The 19,839-nt window shown below is 47.5% G+C and overlaps 1 protein-coding gene across 2 annotated transcripts; it reads left to right on the forward strand.

The window, feature by feature from the left end:
* Positions 1-155: 155 nt before the first annotated feature.
* Positions 156-8,222, forward strand: GLYCTK (glycerate kinase). 2 transcript variants are annotated; one of them, XM_075287442.1, is made up of 6 exons: positions 156-197; positions 1,378-1,533; positions 1,946-2,324; positions 2,560-2,711; positions 3,110-3,285; positions 7,334-8,222. In XM_075287442.1, the coding sequence occupies exons 3-6, from the start codon at positions 1,963-1,965 to the stop codon at positions 8,210-8,212; spliced, it is 1,569 nt and encodes a 522-aa protein (XP_075143543.1). In that variant the 5' UTR covers positions 156-197; positions 1,378-1,533; positions 1,946-1,962; the 3' UTR covers positions 8,213-8,222. The 2 variants fall into 2 exon arrangements, with proteins under 2 accessions (XP_075143543.1, XP_075143544.1); XM_075287443.1 differs by lacking the exon at positions 156-197 and adding an exon at positions 1,150-1,206.
* The last annotated feature ends 11,617 nt before the right edge of the window (positions 8,223-19,839 follow it).

Here is a 19,839-nt window from a genome sequence, read left to right on the forward strand (position 1 = left end):
GGGGGGGGGGTTGGGTCACGTCGTCAGGCACTTAAGAAGTACAGCCCTTCCTATTGGCTGCAGAAGCAATGACGTCAGACGTTAACGCCCATGTTCCGTGTGGAACGTCTTTACGTAAGGCTGGGACAGCGCGTCTACGTGCTCCTCATGTCCGCCATATTGTGTGTGGCATCATGACTGGGTCCTGCTTGTCAGATGTGAGTGTTCTGGGTCCTGAGTTTTGGGGGTGTCAGGCTGAGTGACATGTGGGGCACACAGGGGGCTCTTAGGACCCTTAGGCCTCTATTTTGCTCCAGTTATTGGTCTGTTATAAACATGTATGACGTCACTAATGTCTATTATAAGGTTATTCTGTGTTACGTGGTGGGTTTGGTCATCCCTGCAGGCTCCATCACCTATGGCCGCGATTATCTGTGAACGTCCCCTAAAACCTGGCCCAATGGATGTCCACATAAAGCGCCATTGATGTGCAGGCGACATTTTCAAGCGTCGGACCTTGCACCTTTGCACTTGCCGTATGCGTCTCCTTCCGATAATTCAGAGGCGGCTGATCCTCCCCTTCCCCCACCCCCCCGGCTGCTGGATCCGCCTCTGATTTATATTTCCTCTAGACTAATACCCCAGACGTAAGGCCCGGATTCCCTGCGGAGACCCACCTAAGGAATGGCGAAGCGTGCACGAGGAGAGCGAGCGAATCAACCAAATCATGTCCCCTGTGGGGGGGAACTAAAGGGGAACTTCTAAGATGTAAAAGAAATTTATTTTGAGGATAAAAATCGTAAACTAAGGTCCCACGTTGCGGAAACGAAGCTTTTTTGTTGCAGATTTTGTTGCGGTTTTTGGAGCCAAAGCCAAGAATGGGCACAAAAGGAAATATAGGAAGGTCTACGTCTACCTGCTGATCAATCCACTCCTGGATTTGGCTCAAAAAACCGCAACTTGGGGGCCTCAGCCTAATAAACATTCCCCTTCAGTACCTCCCCCCCTCCCCCATTATTTGTTAAGCTGCCATAGTGAGCACATGACCACGGTGAGGATTTATCACAGCGTCCGGGGAGCGGAGACAGATATGATAGACTATTACAGGGTTGTATTTATAGCACATAGGGGTGCACCAATAGACACCCTTAAAATCCCCCCCCCCCCCCCCACAAAGGGTGAGTCATGTGACCCGTGTCTGCTGAGCGCTCAGGGCAGCCGTATCAGGTATGTGATGTGCTGTAGAGTCAGTCCTCAGTAACTGTGTCACCCTACAGATGTCCTACTAGGTAGGAGCCCCCTTAAATCCTCATCCCCCTCCCTGTGCTCCTGACCCCCCTTCCCCATGAGCAAACATTTGCTAATTATTAATGTGTCGATGACCATTTTTGCCATCAGGAGTGTAAACAGAATCCTGGACTTTAGACGCCGCTGACAACCTGCCGGAGACCTTCATTGAGCTGCCTAATAACAACCAGGGGGGCGACGCCGACAGCAAGCGAAAATGACTGCGCGGTAACAGTGGCAGCGCCGATCTACAGAGGGCGAGAGAAGGTAACGCAGACACGTGATGTATTATTGTGTGACTGCAGATACTGGACCCCACACCCAAACCTATCCCCTGTCTGCATGACCACCAGACCACAAGGTGATAGCGCCAGATTCACTCCACCAGGTTATGACCTGACAGGGGCGCTATTAGCATAAGGAGCGGGTAAGAACTATTATCGCCCCATAACTCTGATGGTCAGTATGGCGGGTCAATCCCCAAGGCACACAAGTGCCTATTAAAATGTTGACCTCTGACCTAGCTGACCTTCTTCCATCCATTCCCCATTACTTGTGTTCTCCTTCATTACTCTGTCCTCACATGTGGGCCCCGGGGCCCATGGATGGGCTCAGCCGTTACTCTCCTGCTTATGTTGGAGCCACAATAACTAGGATTATCACTGATCTCTCTGCACAGGCAGCGCATGTCCCTCTATGGCCAGACTATTACGAGTCACTATAGGACGCATCTTCTCCTGCCAGTCACACGGGGCTGCTAGGAACATGGCGACTCTACGCGATGACGCCCATCAGATATTTTGGAGCGCCGTGTCAGCTGTCTTGCCTCCCATCATGTTACGGAGAGCTCTGACTGTCCGTGGTAATGCTGAAGGCTCCGTCCTGGAATGTGGCGGGAAGGAGTTTACCCTGAAGAAGAACCTGTATCTGGTGGGGTTTGGGAAGGCCGTCCTGGGAATGGCAGCGGCGGTGGAACAGATTGTTGGAAACCACTTGGTAGAAGGAGTGATAAGCGTCCCCCAAGGCATGGAGGAGACCCTGAGACGGGCTGGGAAGAGGTAATAACACAACCACAAGAGTGCACCTCATGTCCATGTATGAAGATGATGTGTTGTAGTATTATCTTATGTATAGAATTACTCCTCACAAACAGCAGAATTACTATATACATATGTGACTCCAGAGCTGCGCTCACTATTCTGCTGGTGCAGTCACTCTGTACATTGTATGTGCTGTGATCTTACTCCTTGAGGTTCCTCAGGGCTCCTTGTGACGTTCTCCTCCTGTCTGCAGGGAGATGCTTCTGAGCGCTGAGTCCAGGATTCGTGTTATGGAAGGAGCCGCAAACAATTTACCGGACGAGGCAGCCATGACGGCCGCCGGTGAAATCCACAGACTGGCAGAAAAGCTGGAGGAGAATCATTTACTTGTGGTGCTGATCTCAGGTGACTGGAGACTCTCCAGCTTTGTCTTCCATGGTTCCTTATTATTGGCCTTGAGTCTTTTTTCTTCAGGTTTCACCTTCACATACAGCTGAGAATGTCTATGACGTCTTATACTTCAGTCACATCCAGAGCTGCACTCCGTACAGGACCAGTTTACTTTTAGCTGAAAGCCGCAGGTTCTTTCTCATCTCTCTGCGATGCTTCATTGAAGGAGTTGTAGTGTGTGCACCAGCGCTGTACAGGATGCAGAACTATTAATGCAGCTCTGGAAGGGACTGGAGTACAATACATGCAGAAATTCTTGACCTGTCCACTATTTCTTATCATTCTGAGCTTTGTAGTCCATGCAGTGTGTTGTCAGGTTGTGGACCGGGCTCAGTGATCTCTCCTCATTGCAGGTGGCGGCTCCGCGCTCCTCCCAGCGCCCCTACCCCCGCTCACACTGCAGGATAAACAGGCAATAACCAAGCAGCTGGCTCTGAAAGGGGCAACGATACAAGAACTGAACACCATCCGCAGAGCCCTGTCCCAGCTGAAGGGCGGGGGCTTGTCCAGGGCAGCGTACCCGGCACAGGTCAGTATGAGACGCGACACGTGAGGAGGGGAAATATATCAGATTTACAGAATGTTTATGTCTCTGCATATGCAGAGTTGTGGGGACGCTCTGGATCCCTGATGTCGGTGCAGCAGAGTTGTGGGGACGCTCAGGATCCCTGATATCGGTGCAGCAGAGTTGTGGGGACGCTCAGGATCCCTGATGTCGGTGCAGCAGAGTTGTGGGGACGCTCAGGATCCCTGATATCGGTGCAGCAGAGTTGTGGGGACGCTCAGGATCCCTGATGTCAGTGCAGCAGAGTTGTGGGGACGCTCAGGATCCCTGATGTCGGTGCAGCAGAGTTGTGGGGACGCTCAGGATCCCTGATGTCGGTGCAGCAGAGTTGTGGGGACGCTCAGGATCCCTGATGTCAGTGCAGCAGAGTTGTGGGGACGCTCAGGATCCCTGATGTCAGTGCAGCAGAGTTGTGGGGACGCTCAGGATCCCTGATGTCGGTGCAGCAGAGTTGTGGGGACGCTCAGGATCCCTGATGTCGGTGCAGCAGAGTTGTGGGGACGCTCAGGATCCCTGATGTCGGTGCAGCAGAGTTATGGGGACGCTCAGGATCCCTGATGTCAGTGCAGCAGAGTTGTGGGGACGCTCAGGATCCCTGATGTCAGTGCAGCAGAGTTATGGGGACGCTCAGGATCCCTGATGTCAGTGCAGCAGAGTTATGGGGACGCTCAGGATCCCTGATGTCGGTGCAGCAGAGTTGTGGGGACGCTCAGGATCCCTGATGTCGGTGCAGCAGAGTTATGGGGACGCTCAGGATCCCTGATGTCAGTGCAGCAGAGTTGTGGGGACGCTCAGGATCCCTGATGTCAGTGCAGCAGAGTTGTGGGGACGCTCAGGATCCCTGATGTCGGTGCAGCAGAGTTGTGGGGACGCTCAGGATCCCTGATGTCGGTGCAGCAGAGTTGTGGGGACGCTCAGGATCCCTGATGTCAGTGCAGCAGAGTTATGGGGACGCTCAGGATCCCTGATGTCAGTGCAGCAGAGTTGTGGGGACGCTCAGGATCCCTGATGTCAGTGCAGCAGAGTTGTGGGGACGCTCAGGATCCCTGATGTCGGTGCAGCAGAGTTATGGGGACGCTCAGGATCCCTGATGTCGGTGCAGCAGAGTTATGGGGACGCTCAGGATCCCTGATGTCAGTGCAGCAGAGTTGTGGGGACGCTCAGGATCCCTGATGTCAGTGCAGCAGAGTTATGGGGACGCTCAGGATCCCTGATGTCAGTGCAGCAGAGTTATGGGGACGCTCAGGATCCCTGATGTCGGTGCAGCAGAGTTGTGGGGACGCTCAGGATCCCTGATGTCAGTGCAGCAGAGTTATGGGGACGCTCAGGATCCCTGATGTCAGTGCAGCAGAGTTATGGGGACGCTCAGGATGTCAGTGCAGCAGAGTTATGGGGACGCTCAGGATCCCTGATGTCGGTGCAGCAGAGTTGTGGGGACACTCAGGATCCCTGATGTCAGTGCAGCAGAGTTGTGGGGACGCTCAGGATCCCTGATGTCAGTGCAGCAGAGTTATGGGGACGCTCAGGATCCCTGATGTCAGTGCAGCAGAGTTGTGGGGACGCTCAGGATCCCTGATGTCGGTGCAGCAGAGTTGTGGGGACGCTCAGGATCCCTGATGTCAGTGCAGCAGAGTTATGGGGACGCTCAGGATCCCTGATGTCAGTGCAGCAGAGTTATGGGGACGCTCAGGATGTCAGTGCAGCAGAGTTATGGGGACGCTCAGGATCCCTGATGTCGGTGCAGCAGAGTTGTGGGGACGCTCAGGATCCCTGATATCGGTGCAGCAGAGTTGTGGGGACGCTCAGGATGTCAGTGCAGCAGAGTTATGGGGACGCTCAGGATCCCTGATGTCGGTGCAGCAGAGTTGTGGGGACGCTCAGGATCCCTGATGTCGGTGCAGCAGAGTTGTGGGGACGCTCAGGATCCCTGATGTCGGTGCAGCAGAGTTGTGGGGACGCTCAGGATCCCTGATATCGGTGCAGCAGAGTTGTGGGGACGCTCACGATGTCAGTGCAGCAGAGTTATGGGGACGCTCAGGATCCCTGATGTCGGTGCAGCAGAGTTGTGGGGACGCTCAGGATCCCTGATATCGGTGCAGCAGAGTTGTGGGGACGCTCAGGATCCCTGATGTCGGTGCAGCAAAGTTGTGGGGACGCTCAGGATCCCTGATGTCAGTGCAGCAGAGTTGTGGGGACGCTCAGGATCCCTGATGTCAGTGCAGCAGAGTTGTGGGGACGCTCAGGATCCCTGATATCGGTGCAGCAGAGTTGTGGGGACGCTCAGGATCCCTGATGTCAGTGCAGCAGAGTTGTGGGGACGCTCAGGATCCCTGATGTCAGTGCAGCAGAGTTGTGGGGACGCTCAGGATCCCTGATATCGGTGCAGCAGAGTTGTGGGGACGCTCAGGATCCCTGATGTCAGTGCAGCAGAGTTGTGGGGACGCTCAGGATCCCTGATGTCGGTGCAGCAGAGTTGTGGGGACGCTCAGGATCCCTGATGTCGGTGCAGCAGAGTTGTGGGGACGCTCAGGATCCCTGATATCGGTGCAGCAGAGTTGTGGGGACGCTCAGGATCCCTGATGTCAGTGCAGCAGAGTTGTGGGGACGCTCAGGATCCCTGATGTCAGTGCAGCAGAGTTGTGGGGACGCTCAGGATCCCTGATGTCAGTGCAGCAGAGTTGTGGGGACGCTCAGGATCCCTGATGTCGGTGCAGCAGAGTTGTGGGGACGCTCAGGATCCCTGATATCGGTGCAGCAGAGTTGTGGGGACGCTCAGGATCCCTGATGTCAGTGCAGCAGAGTTATGGGGACGCTCAGGATCCCTGATGTCAGTGCAGCAGAGTTGTGGGGACGCTCAGGATCCCTGATGTCAGTGCAGCAGAGTTGTGGGGACGCTCAGGATCCCTGATGTCAGTGCAGCAGAGTTGTGGGGACGCTCAGGATCCCTGATGTCAGTGCAGCAGAGTTGTGTGCTGTGCAGTACCTGCAGATCTTAGCAGACTGTATCAGCATTGCGAGGACATAAGGCACACAGACATCTACAGCTCCTGATCCTGAAATTCTCCACTGCAGTCTGTTGTCCGGCATCCAGTTCTGACAATTTTTGTTACACTGTATCAGTCCAGCGTCCAGTCCTGACAGTTTTCGTTACACTGTATCAGTCCAGCATCCAGTCCTGACAGTTTTCGTTACACTGTATCAGTCCAGCGTCCAGTCCTGACAGTTTTCGTTACACTGTATCAGTCCAGCGTCCAGTCCTGACAGTTTTTGTTACACTGTATCAGTCCAGCGTCGAGTCCTGACAGTTTTCGTTACACTGTATCAGTCCAGCGTCCAGTCCTGACAGTTTTCGTTACACTGTATCAGTCGGGCGTCCAGTCCTGACAGTTTTTGTTACACTGTATCAGTCAGGTATTCAGTCCTGACAGTTTTTGTTACACTGTATCAGTCCAGCGTCCAGTCCTGACAGTTTTTGTTACACTGTATCAGTCCAGCATCCAGTCCTGACAGTTTTCATTACACTGTATCAGTCCAGCGTCCAGTCCTGACAGTTTTCGTTACACTGTATCAGTCGGGCGTCCAGTCCTGACACTTTTGTTACACTGTATCAGTCGGGCGTCCAGTCCTGACACTTTTGTTACACTGTATCAGTCAGGCGTCCAGTCCTGACAGTTTTTGTTACACTGTATCAGTCCAGCGTCCAGTCCTGACAGTTTTTGTTACACTGTATCAGTCGGGCGTCCAGTCCTGACACTTTTGTTACACTGTATCAGTCGGGCATCCAGGCTTTTTAGCTCCCTGAGGACTGTTTAAGCTGTGTACAATTGTAACAAACCCTCAGCTGTGAGAAGTATTAAACCAGAATGGATTTTTAGCATCCGACTATTAATAATTTCCTTTCACTGACAGTACGTAGAGATCTTGAGAGTAGTGAAGAAATGAATCCCGGCGTGTGTTACCGGGGTCAGGACGTGTCAGGCCGCCATTAACCCTTGTGGTCTCTCTCGTACAGGTGGTCAGTCTGATCTTGTCTGATGCCATTGGAGATGACCTGGATGTTATCGCCAGTGGCCCCACCGTCTGCAGCGCTCACAAGCCGGAGGACTGCCTGCAGATCCTGAGTAAATACAATCTGAGGGGTTCAGTGCCGCCTGCTGTGGAGGACGTCCTGCTCTGCAGACCCCGGGCACAGCCCCTGCCGCACCCTGACCACGTTCACAACATCCTGATCGGCTCCAACCTCATCTCCCTCCGCGAGGCCAAGCAGGAGGCTCAGAGGTTGGGGTACGTGACCTCGCTCCTCTCCACGGCCATCAGTGGGGATGTTAAACTGGTCGCCAAGTTTTTTGCCCTCCTGGCTGAAGTCATCTGCTCCTATGTCATGTCTGCCCCCCACAGGCAGGAGCTAGAAGAACACATTTTGTCCCTGGCCTCATCTATGGACATTCCAGACCTCAACCTTGTCAACCATCTGCAGAAGCTGAAGGCGGCCGCGGCTGTAGGCGACGTCTGTGTTCTCTGCGGAGGCGAAACCACAGTCCAAGTGCAGGGAAATGGCAGAGGGGGAAGAAACCAGGAGCTGGCGCTGCGGGTGGCTACAGAGTGGCATCAGGTCTCGGCTACCATGCAGGGCTGTGAGGTCGTATTCCTGAGCGGGGGCACGGATGGACAGGACGGTCCCACACAGGCAGCTGGCGCCATCTCCTACCCACAGCTGGTGGATCAGGCACGCCAGTATAGTCTGGATGTAGAGGACTTCCTTAAAGCGAGTGACTCCTACGGCTTCTTCAGTCAGTTCCAAAATGGTAAAGGTCTCCTGGTGACCGGACTGACTGGAACCAATGTAATGGACGTGCAGGTTCTGCTGGTGCGAAGGCACAAGGAACAATAAAGATTTTACAAAAAGCATAAGAGGTCATGACCTGTGAGAGGTGATGTTGTATATACCCCAATGCAGATATCATGTAGTATGTAGTGTACTCTAGTCACACCCAGAGCTGCAGATATCATGTAGTATGTAGTGTACTCTAGTCACACCCAGAGCTGCAGATATCATGTACTATGTAGTGTACTCTAGTCACACCCAGAGCTGCAGATATCATGTAGTATGTAGTGTACTCTAGTCACACCCGGAGCTGCAGATATCATGTACTATGTAGTGTACTCTAGTCACACCCGGAGCTGCAGATATCATGTAGTATGTAGTGTACTCTAGTCACACCCGGAGCTGCAGATATCATGTAGTATGTAGTGTACTATAGTCACACCCAGAGCTGCAGATATCATGTACTATGTAGTGTACTCTAGTCACACCCGGAGCTGCAGATATCATGTAGTATGTAGTGTACTCTAGTCACACCCGGAGCTGCAGATATCATGTAGTATGTAGTGTACTATAGTCACACCCAGAGCTGCAGATATCATGTACTATGTAGTATACTCTAGTCACACCCAGAGCTGCAGATATCATGTACTATGTAGTGTACTATAGTCACACCCAGAGCTGCAGATATCATGTACTATGTAGTATACTCTAGTCACACCCAGAGCTGCAGATATCATGTAGTATGTAGTGTACTATAGTCACACCCAGAACTGCAGATATCATGTAGTATGTAGTGTACTATAGTCACACCCCGAGCTGCAGATATCATGTAGTATGTAGTGTACTATAGTCACACCCGGAGCTGCAGATATCATGTACTATGTAGTGTACTATAGTCACACCCAGAACTGCAGATATCATGTAGTATGTAGTGTACTATAGTCACACCCGGAGCTGCAGATATCATGTACTATGTAGTGTACTACAGTCACTCCCAGAGCTGCAGATATCATGTAGTATGTAGTGTACTATAGTCACACCCAGAACTGCAGATATCATGTAGTATGTAGTGTACTATAGTCACACCCCGAGCTGCAGATATCATGTAGTATGTAGTGTACTCTAGTCACACCCGGAGCTGCAGATATCATGTAGTATGTAGTGTACTCTAGTCACACCCGGAGCTGCAGATATCATGTAGTATGTAGTGTACTATAGTCACACCCAGAGCTGCAGATATCATGTAGTATGTAGTGTACTCTAGTCACACCCGGAGCTGCAGATATCATGTAGTATGTAGTGTACTACAGTCACACCCAGAGCTGCAGATATCATGTACTATGTAGTGTACTACAGTCACTCCCAGAGCTGCAGATATCATGTAGTATGTAGTGTACTCTAGTCACACCCGGAGCTGCAGATATCATGTAGTATGTAGTGTACTATAGTCACACCCAGAGCTGCAGATATCATGTAGTATGTAGTGTACTATAGTCACACCCCGAGCTGCAGATATCATGTAGTATGTAGTGTACTCTAGTCACACCCCGAGCTGCAGATATCATGTACTATGTAGTGTACTCTAGTCACACCCGGAGCTGCAGATATCATGTAGTATGTAGTGTACTCTAGTCACACCCAGAACTGCAGATATCATGTAGTATGTAGTGTACTCTAGTCACACCCCAAGCTGCAGATATCATGTACTATGTAGTGTACTCTAGTCACACCCGGAGCTGCAGATATCATGTAGTATGTAGTGTACTCTAGTCACACCCGGAGCTGCAGATATCATGTAGTATGTAGTGTACTCTAGTCACACCCGGAGCTGCAGATATCATGTACTATGTAGTGTACTCTAGTCACTCCCAGAGCTGCAGATATCATGTACTATGTAGTGTACTATAGTCACACCCAGAGCTGCAGATATCATGTAGTATGTAGTGTACTACAGTCACACCCAGAGCTGCAGATATCATGTACTATGTAGTGTACTCTAGTCACACCCCGAGCTGCAGATATCATGTACTATGTAGTGTACTACAGTCACACCCAGAGCTGCAGATATCATGTACTATGTAGTGTACTATAGTCACACCCAGAGCTGCAGATATCATGTAGTATGTAGTGTACTCTAGTCACACCCGGAGCTGCAGATATCATGTAGTATGTAGTGTACTCTAGTCACACCCGGAGCTGCAGATATCATGTAGTATGTAGTGTACTCTAGTCACACCCGGAGCTGCAGATATCATGTACTATGTAGTGTACTCTAGTCACACCCCGAGCTGCAGATATCATGTACTATGTAGTGTACTCTAGTCACTCCCAGAGCTGCAGATATCATGTACTATGTAGTGTACTCTAGTCACACCCAGAGCTGCAGATATCATGTAGTATGTAGTGTACTCTAGTCACACCCAGAGCTGCAGATATCATGTAGTATGTAGTGTACTCTAGTCACACCCAGAGCTGCAGATATCATGTACTATGTACTGTACTACAGTCACACCCAGAGCTGCAGATATCATGTAGTATGTAGTGTACTACAGTCACACCCAGAGCTGCAGATATCATGTACGATGTAGTGTACTCTAGTCACACCCAGAGCTGCAGATATCATATACTATGTAGTGTACTATAGTCACACCCAGAGCTGCAGATATCATGTACGATGTAGTGTACTCTAGTCACACCCAGAGCTGCAGATATCATATACTATGTAGTGTACTATAGTCACACCCAGAGCTGCAGATATCATGTACGATGTAGTGTACTCTAGTCACACCCAGAGCTGCAGATATCATGTACTATGTAGTGTACTCTAGTCACACCCAGAGCTGCAGATATCATGTAGTATGTAGTGTACTATAGTCACACCCAGAGCTGCAGATATCATGTACGATGTAGTGTACTCTAGTCACACCCAGAGCTGCAGATATCATGTACGATGTAGTGTACTATAGTCACACCCAGAGCTGCAGATATCATGTAGTATGTAGTGTACTCTAGTCACACCCAGAGCTGCAGATATCATGTAGTATGTAGTGTACTACAGTCACACCCAGAGCTGCAGATATCATGTACGATGTAGTGTACTATAGTCACACCCAGAGCTGCAGATATCATGTACTATGTAGTGTACTACAGTCACTCCCAGAGCTGCAGATATCATGTACTATGTAGTGTACTATAGTCACACCCAGAGCTGCAGATATCATGTACTATGTAGTGTACTATAGTCACACCCAGAGCTGCAGATATCATGTAGTATGTAGTGTACTCTAGTCACACCCGGAGCTGCAGATATCATGTACTATGTAGTGTACTATAGTCACACCCAGAGCTGCAGATATCATGTAGTATGTAGTGTACTATAGTCACACCCAGAGCTGCAGATATCATGTACTATGTAGTGTACTATAGTCACACCCCGAGCTGCAGATATCATGTAGTATGTAGTGTACTACAGTCACACCCAGAGCTGCAGATATCATGTACTATGTAGTGTACTCTAGTCACACCCAGAGCTGCAGATATCATGTACTATGTAGTGTACTGTAGTCACACCCAGAGCTGCAGATATCATGTAGTATGTAGTGTACTATAGTCACACCCAGAGCTGCAGATATCATGTAGTATGTAGTGTACTATAGTCACACCCAGAGCTGCAGATATCATGTAGTATGTAGTGTACTCTAGTCACACCCAGAACTGCAGATATCATGTAGTATGTAGTGTACTCTAGTCACACCCCGAGCTGCAGATATCATGTACTATGTAGTGTACTCTAGTCACACCCGGAGCTGCAGATATCATGTAGTATGTAGTGTACTCTAGTCACACCCGGAGCTGCAGATATCATGTAGTATGTAGTGTACTCTAGTCACACCCGGAGCTGCAGATATCATGTACTATGTAGTGTACTCTAGTCACTCCCAGAGCTGCAGATATCATGTACTATGTAGTGTACTATAGTCACACCCAGAGCTGCAGATATCATGTAGTATGTAGTGTACTACAGTCACACCCAGAGCTGCAGATATCATGTACTATGTAGTGTACTCTAGTCACACCCCGAGCTGCAGATATCATGTACTATGTAGTGTACTACAGTCACACCCAGAGCTGCAGATATCATGTAGTATGTAGTGTACTCTAGTCACTCCCAGAGCTGCAGATATCATGTACTATGTAGTGTACTATAGTCACACCCAGAGCTGCAGATATCATGTAGTATGTAGTGTACTACAGTCACACCCAGAGCTGCAGATATCATGTACTATGTAGTGTACTCTAGTCACACCCCGAGCTGCAGATATCATGTACTATGTAGTGTACTACAGTCACACCCAGAGCTGCAGATATCATGTAGTATGTAGTGTACTCTAGTCACTCCCAGAGCTGCAGATATCATGTACTATGTAGTGTACTATAGTCACACCCAGAGCTGCAGATATCATGTAGTATGTAGTGTACTCTAGTCACACCCGGAGCTGCAGATATCATGTACTATGTAGTGTACTATAGTCACACCCAGAGCTGCAGATATCATGTAGTATGTAGTGTACTATAGTCACACCCAGAGCTGCAGATATCATGTACTATGTAGTGTACTATAGTCACACCCCGAGCTGCAGATATCATGTAGTATGTAGTGTACTACAGTCACACCCAGAGCTGCAGATATCATGTACTATGTAGTGTACTCTAGTCACACCCAGAGCTGCAGATATCATGTACTATGTAGTGTACTGTAGTCACACCCAGAGCTGCAGATATCATGTAGTATGTAGTGTACTATAGTCACACCCAGAGCTGCAGATATCATGTAGTATGTAGTGTACTATAGTCACACCCAGAGCTGCAGATATCATGTAGTATGTAGTGTACTCTAGTCACACCCAGAACTGCAGATATCATGTAGTATGTAGTGTACTACAGTCACACCCAGAGCTGCAGATATCATGTACTATGTAGTGTACTCTAGTCACACCCGGAGCTGCAGATATCATGTAGTATGTAGTGTACTCTAGTCACACCCGGAGCTGCAGATATCATGTAGTATGTAGTGTACTCTAGTCACACCCGGAGCTGCAGATATCATGTACTATGTAGTGTACTCTAGTCACTCCCAGAGCTGCAGATATCATGTACTATGTAGTGTACTCTAGTCACACCCCGAGCTGCAGATATCATGTACTATGTAGTGTACTCTAGTCACACCCGGAGCTGCAGATATCATGTAGTATGTAGTGTACTCTAGTCACACCCGGAGCTGCAGATATCATGTAGTATGTAGTGTACTCTAGTCACACCCGGAGCTGCAGATATCATGTACTATGTAGTGTACTCTAGTCACTCCCAGAGCTGCAGATATCATGTACTATGTAGTGTACTATAGTCACACCCAGAGCTGCAGATATCATGTAGTATGTAGTGTACTACAGTCACACCCAGAGCTGCAGATATCATGTACTATGTAGTGTACTCTAGTCACACCCCGAGCTGCAGATATCATGTACTATGTAGTGTACTACAGTCACACCCAGAGCTGCAGATATCATGTACTATGTAGTGTACTATAGTCACACCCAGAGCTGCAGATATCATGTAGTATGTAGTGTACTCTAGTCACACCCGGAGCTGCAGATATCATGTAGTATGTAGTGTACTCTAGTCACACCCGGAGCTGCAGATATCATGTAGTATGTAGTGTACTCTAGTCACACCCGGAGCTGCAGATATCATGTACTATGTAGTGTACTCTAGTCACACCCCGAGCTGCAGATATCATGTACTATGTAGTGTACTCTAGTCACTCCCAGAGCTGCAGATATCATGTAGTATGTAGTGTACTCTAGTCACACCCAGAGCTGCAGATATCATGTAGTATGTAGTGTACTCTAGTCACACCCAGAGCTGCAGATATCATGTACTATGTAGTGTACTACAGTCACACCCAGAGCTGCAGATATCATGTAGTATGTAGTGTACTACAGTCACACCCAGAGCTGCAGATATCATGTACGATGTAGTGTACTCTAGTCACACCCAGAGCTGCAGATATCATATACTATGTAGTGTACTATAGTCACACCCAGAGCTGCAGATATCATGTACGATGTAGTGTACTCTAGTCACACCCAGAGCTGCAGATATCATATACTATGTAGTGTACTATAGTCACACCCAGAGCTGCAGATATCATGTACGATGTAGTGTACTCTAGTCACACCCAGAGCTGCAGATATCATGTACTATGTAGTGTACTCTAGTCACACCCAGAGCTGCAGATATCATGTAGTATGTAGTGTACTATAGTCACACCCAGAGCTGCAGATATCATGTACGATGTAGTGTACTCTAGTCACACCCAGAGCTGCAGATATCATGTACGATGTAGTGTACTATAGTCACACCCAGAGCTGCAGATATCATGTAGTATGTAGTGTACTCTAGTCACACCCAGAGCTGCAGATATCATGTAGTATGTAGTGTACTATAGTCACACCCGGAGCTGCAGATATCATGTACGATGTAGTGTACTATAGTCACACCCAGAGCTGCAGATATCATGTACTATGTAGTGTACTACAGTCACTCCCAGAGCTGCAGATATCATGTACTATGTAGTGTACTATAGTCACACCCAGAGCTGCAGATATCATGTACTATGTAGTGTACTACAGTCACTCCCAGAGCTGCAGATATCATGTACTATGTAGTGTACTCTAGTCACACCCAGAGCTGCAGATATCATGTACTATGTAGTGTACTATAGTCACACCCAGAGCTGCAGATATCATGTAGTATGTAGTGTACTCTAGTCACACCCGGAGCTGCAGATATCATGTACTATGTAGTGTACTATAGTCACACCCAGAGCTGCAGATATCATGTAGTATGTAGTGTACTACAGTCACACCCAGAGCTGCAGATATCATGTAGTATGTAGTGTACTATAGTCACACCCCGAGCTGCAGATATCATGTAGTATGTAGTGTACTACAGTCACACCCAGAGCTGCAGATATCATGTACTATGTAGTGTACTCTAGTCACACCCAGAGCTGCAGATATCATGTACTATGTAGTGTACTGTAGTCACACCCAGAGCTGCAGATATCATGTAGTATGTAGTGTACTATAGTCACACCCAGAGCTGCAGATATCATGTAGTATGTAGTGTACTATAGTCACACCCAGAGCTGCAGATATCATGTAGTATGTAGTGTACTCTAGTCACACCCAGAACTGCAGATATCATGTAGTATGTAGTGTACTCTAGTCACACCCCGAGCTGCAGATATCATGTACTATGTAGTGTACTCTAGTCACACCCGGAGCTGCAGATATCATGTAGTATGTAGTGTACTCTAGTCACACCCAGAGCTGCAGATATCATGTAGTATGTAGTGTACTACAGTCACACCCAGAGCTGCAGATATCATGTACTATGTAGTGTACTATAGTCACACCCGGAGCTGCAGATATCATGTAGTATGTAGTGTACTCTAGTCACACCCGGAGCTGCAGATATCATGTAGTATGTAGTGTACTCTAGTCACACCCGGAGCTGCAGATATCATGTACTATGTAGTGTACTCTAGTCACTCCCAGAGCTGCAGATATCATGTACTATGTAGTGTACTGTAGTCACACCCAGAGCTGCAGATATCATGTAGTATGTAGTGTACTATAGTCACACCCAGAGCTGCAGATATCATGTAGTATGTAGTGTACTATAGTCACACCCCGAGCTGCAGATATCATGTAGTATGTAGTGTACTACAGTCACACCCAGAGCTGCAGATATCATGTACTATGTAGTGTACTCTAGTCACACCCAGAGCTGCAGATATCATGTACTATGTAGTGTACTGTAGTCACACCCAGAGCTGCAGATATCATGTAGTATGTAGTGTACTATAGTCACACCCAGAGCTGCAGATATCATGTAGTATGTAGTGTACTCTAGTCACACCCGGAGCTGCAGATATCATGTACTATGTAGTGTACTATAGTCACACCCCGAGCTGCAGATATCATGTAGTATGTAGTGTACTACAGTCACACCCAGAGCTGCAGATATCATGTAGTATGTAGTGTACTGTAGTCACTCCCAGAGCTGCAGATATCATGTAGTATGTAGTGTACTATAGTCACACCCAGAGCTGCAGATATCATGTAGTATGTAGTGTACTATAGTCACACCCAGAGCTGCAGATATCATGTAGTATGTAGTGTACTATAGTCACACCCCGAGCTGCAGATATCATGTAGTATGTAGTGTACTACAGTCACACCCAGAGCTGCAGATATCATGTACTATGTAGTGTACTATAGTCACACCCAGAGCTGCAGATATCATGTAGTATGTAGTGTACTATAGTCACACCCAGAGCTGCAGATATCATGTACTATGCAGTGTACTATAGTCACACCCAGAGCTGCAGATATCATGTACTATGTAGTGTACTATAGTCACACCCAGAGCTGCAGATATCATGTACTATGTAGTGTACTATAGTCACACCCAGAGCTGCAGATATCATGTACTATGTAGTGTACTACAGTCACTCCCAGAGCTGCAGATATCATGTACGATGTAGTGTACTCTAGTCACACCCAGAGCTGCAGATATCATGTAGTATGTAGTGTACTATAGTCACACTCAGAGCTGCAGATATCATGTAGTATGTAGTGTACTACAGTCACACCCAGAGCTGCAGATATCATGTACTATGTAGTGTACTCTAGTCACTCCCAGAGCTGCAGATATCATGTACTATGTAGTGTACTATAGTCACACCCCGAGCTGCAGATATCATGTACGATGTAGTGTACTCTAGTCACACCCAGAGCTGCAGATATCTTGTACGATGTAGTGTACTCTAGTCACACCCAGAGCTGCAGATATCATGTAGTATGTAGTGTACTATAGTCACACCCAGAGCTGCAGATATCATGTAGTATGTAGTGTACTACAGTCACACCCAGAGCTGCAGATATCATGTACTATGTAGTGTACTACAGTCACACCCAGAGCTGCAGATATCATGTAGTATGTAGTGTACTATAGTCACACCCAGAGCTGCAGATATCATGTACTATGTAGTATACTCTAGTCACACCCAGAGCTGCAGATATCATGTACTATGTAGTGTACTCTAGTCACACCCAGAGCTGCAGATATCATGTACTATGTAGTGTACTATAGTCACACCCCGAGCTGCAGATATCATGTACTATGTAGTGTACTACAGTCACACCCAGAGCTGCAGATATCATGTAGTATGTAGTGTACTACAGTCACACCCAGAGCTGCAGATATCATGTACTATGTAGTGTACTACAGTCACTCCCAGAGCTGCAGATATCATGTAGTATGTAGTGTACTGTAGTCACACCCAGAGCTGCAGATATCATGTACTATGTAGTGTACTCTAGTCACACCCAGAGCTGCAGATATCATGTACTATGTAGTGTACTACAGTCACACCCAGAGCTGCAGATATCATGTAGTATGTAGTGTACTATAGTCACACCCAGAGCTGCAGATATCATGTAGTATGTAGTGTACTACAGTCACACCCAGAGCTGCAGATATCATGTAGTATGTAGTGTACTACAGTCACTCCCAGAGCTGCAGATATCATGTACTATGTAGTGTACTCTAGTCACACCCAGAGCTGCAGATATCATGTACTATGTAGTGTACTATAGTCACACCCAGAGCTGCAGATATCATGTACTATGTAGTGTACTACAGTCACTCCCAGAGCTGCAGATATCATGTACTATGTAGTGTACTATAGTCACACCTCGAGCTGCAGATATCATGTACTATGTAGTGTACTATAGTCACACCCAGAGCTGCAGATATCATGTAGTATGTAGTGTACTACAGTCACACCCAGAGCTGCAGATATCATGTAGTATGTAGTGTACTATAGTCACACCCAGAGCTGCAGATATCATATACTATGTAGTGTACTACAGTCACACCCAGAGCTGCAGATATCATGTACTATGTAGTGTACTATAGTCACACCCAGAGCTGCAGATATCATGTACTATGTAGTGTACTATAGTCACACCCAGAGCTGCAGATATCATGTACTATGTAGTGTACTATAGTCACACCCAGAGCTGCAGATATCATGTACTATGTAGTGTACTATAGTCACTCCCAGAGCTGCAGATATCATGTAGTATGTAGTGTACTACAGTCACTCCCAGAGCTGCAGATATCATGTACTATGTAGTGTACTACAGTCACTCCCAGAGCTGCAGATATCATGTAGTATGTAGTGTACTCTAGTCACACCCAGAGCTGCAGATATCATGTAGTATGTAGTGTACTATAGTCACACCCAGAGCTGCAGATATCATGTACTATGTAGTGTACTACAGTCACACCCAGAGCTGCAGATATCATGTAGTATGTAGTGTACTACAGTCACACCCAGAGCTGCACTCAGAAAGTCTCTTGGTACATGAGGTCTACTCTGGTTGCATCCACAGCTGCATTCACTGTCGGGTCTCTCTGCTGCTGCTGCGGTTGTATTTTTCAGCAAAATAATGGCAGATTCTACATAGAAGACAATAGAATGTCTATAAGTGTATACTGTATATGTGCGTGGTGTGTATATGTGCGTTGTGTATACTGTATATGTGCGTGGTGTGTATATGTGCGTTGTGTATACTGTATATGTGTGTGGTGTGTATATGTGCGTTGTGTATACTGTATATGTGTGTGGTGTGTATATGTGTGTGGTGTATAATGTATATGTGTGTGGTGTATACTGTATATGTATATGTGCGTGGTGTATACTGTATATGTGTGTGGTGTATACTGTATATCTATATGTGCGTGGTGTGTATATGTGCGTGGTGTATACTGTATATGTATATGTGCGTGGTGTATAATGTATATGTGTGTGGTGTATACTGTATATGTATATGTGCGTGGTGTATACTGTATATGTGTGTGGTGTATACTGTATATGTATATGTGCGTGGTGTATACTGTATATGTGTGTGGTGTATACTGTATATGTATATGTGCGTGGTGTATAATGTATATGTGTGTGGTGTATACTATATATGTATATGTGTGTGGTGTATACTGTATACTGTATATGTGCGTGGTGTATACTGTATATGTATATGTGTGTGGTGTATAATGTATATGTGCGTGGTGTATACTGTATATGTGTGTGGTGTATAATGTATATGTGTGTGGTGTATACTGTATATGTGTGGTATGTATATGTGCGTTGTGTATACTGTATATGTGTATGGTGTATATGTGTGTGGTGTATACTGTATATGTGTGTGGTGTGTATATGTATATGTGTGTGTTGTATATACGGTATAATGTGTGGCGTATTTGCATATATGTTTGTTGCCCATATACATGTAGATGGTGTATACATGTCTGTACAGTATATGTTGGGTGTAGTATATATATAGTAGCTGTGCGGTGCAGTATCTGTATATACAGGAGAAGAATATATATTACACCAGTATATGGGACTGTGCGCTGTCTATCCGTACAGGACACGTGAAGTTGATGCGGCTCCGGACCCGGGTGTTCCATCTGGTGGAGGCCGCTGTGAGGTCTGGGTGTATAGCAGTGAGGGCCCCGTCATATGCTCGGACTCTGTCACCTTCCGGGCTGCAGAT

This window comes from Leptodactylus fuscus, chromosome 9 (genome assembly GCF_031893055.1).
Source record: "Leptodactylus fuscus isolate aLepFus1 chromosome 9, aLepFus1.hap2, whole genome shotgun sequence".
In the NCBI taxonomy this organism is placed as follows: Eukaryota; Metazoa; Chordata; class Amphibia; order Anura; family Leptodactylidae; genus Leptodactylus; species Leptodactylus fuscus.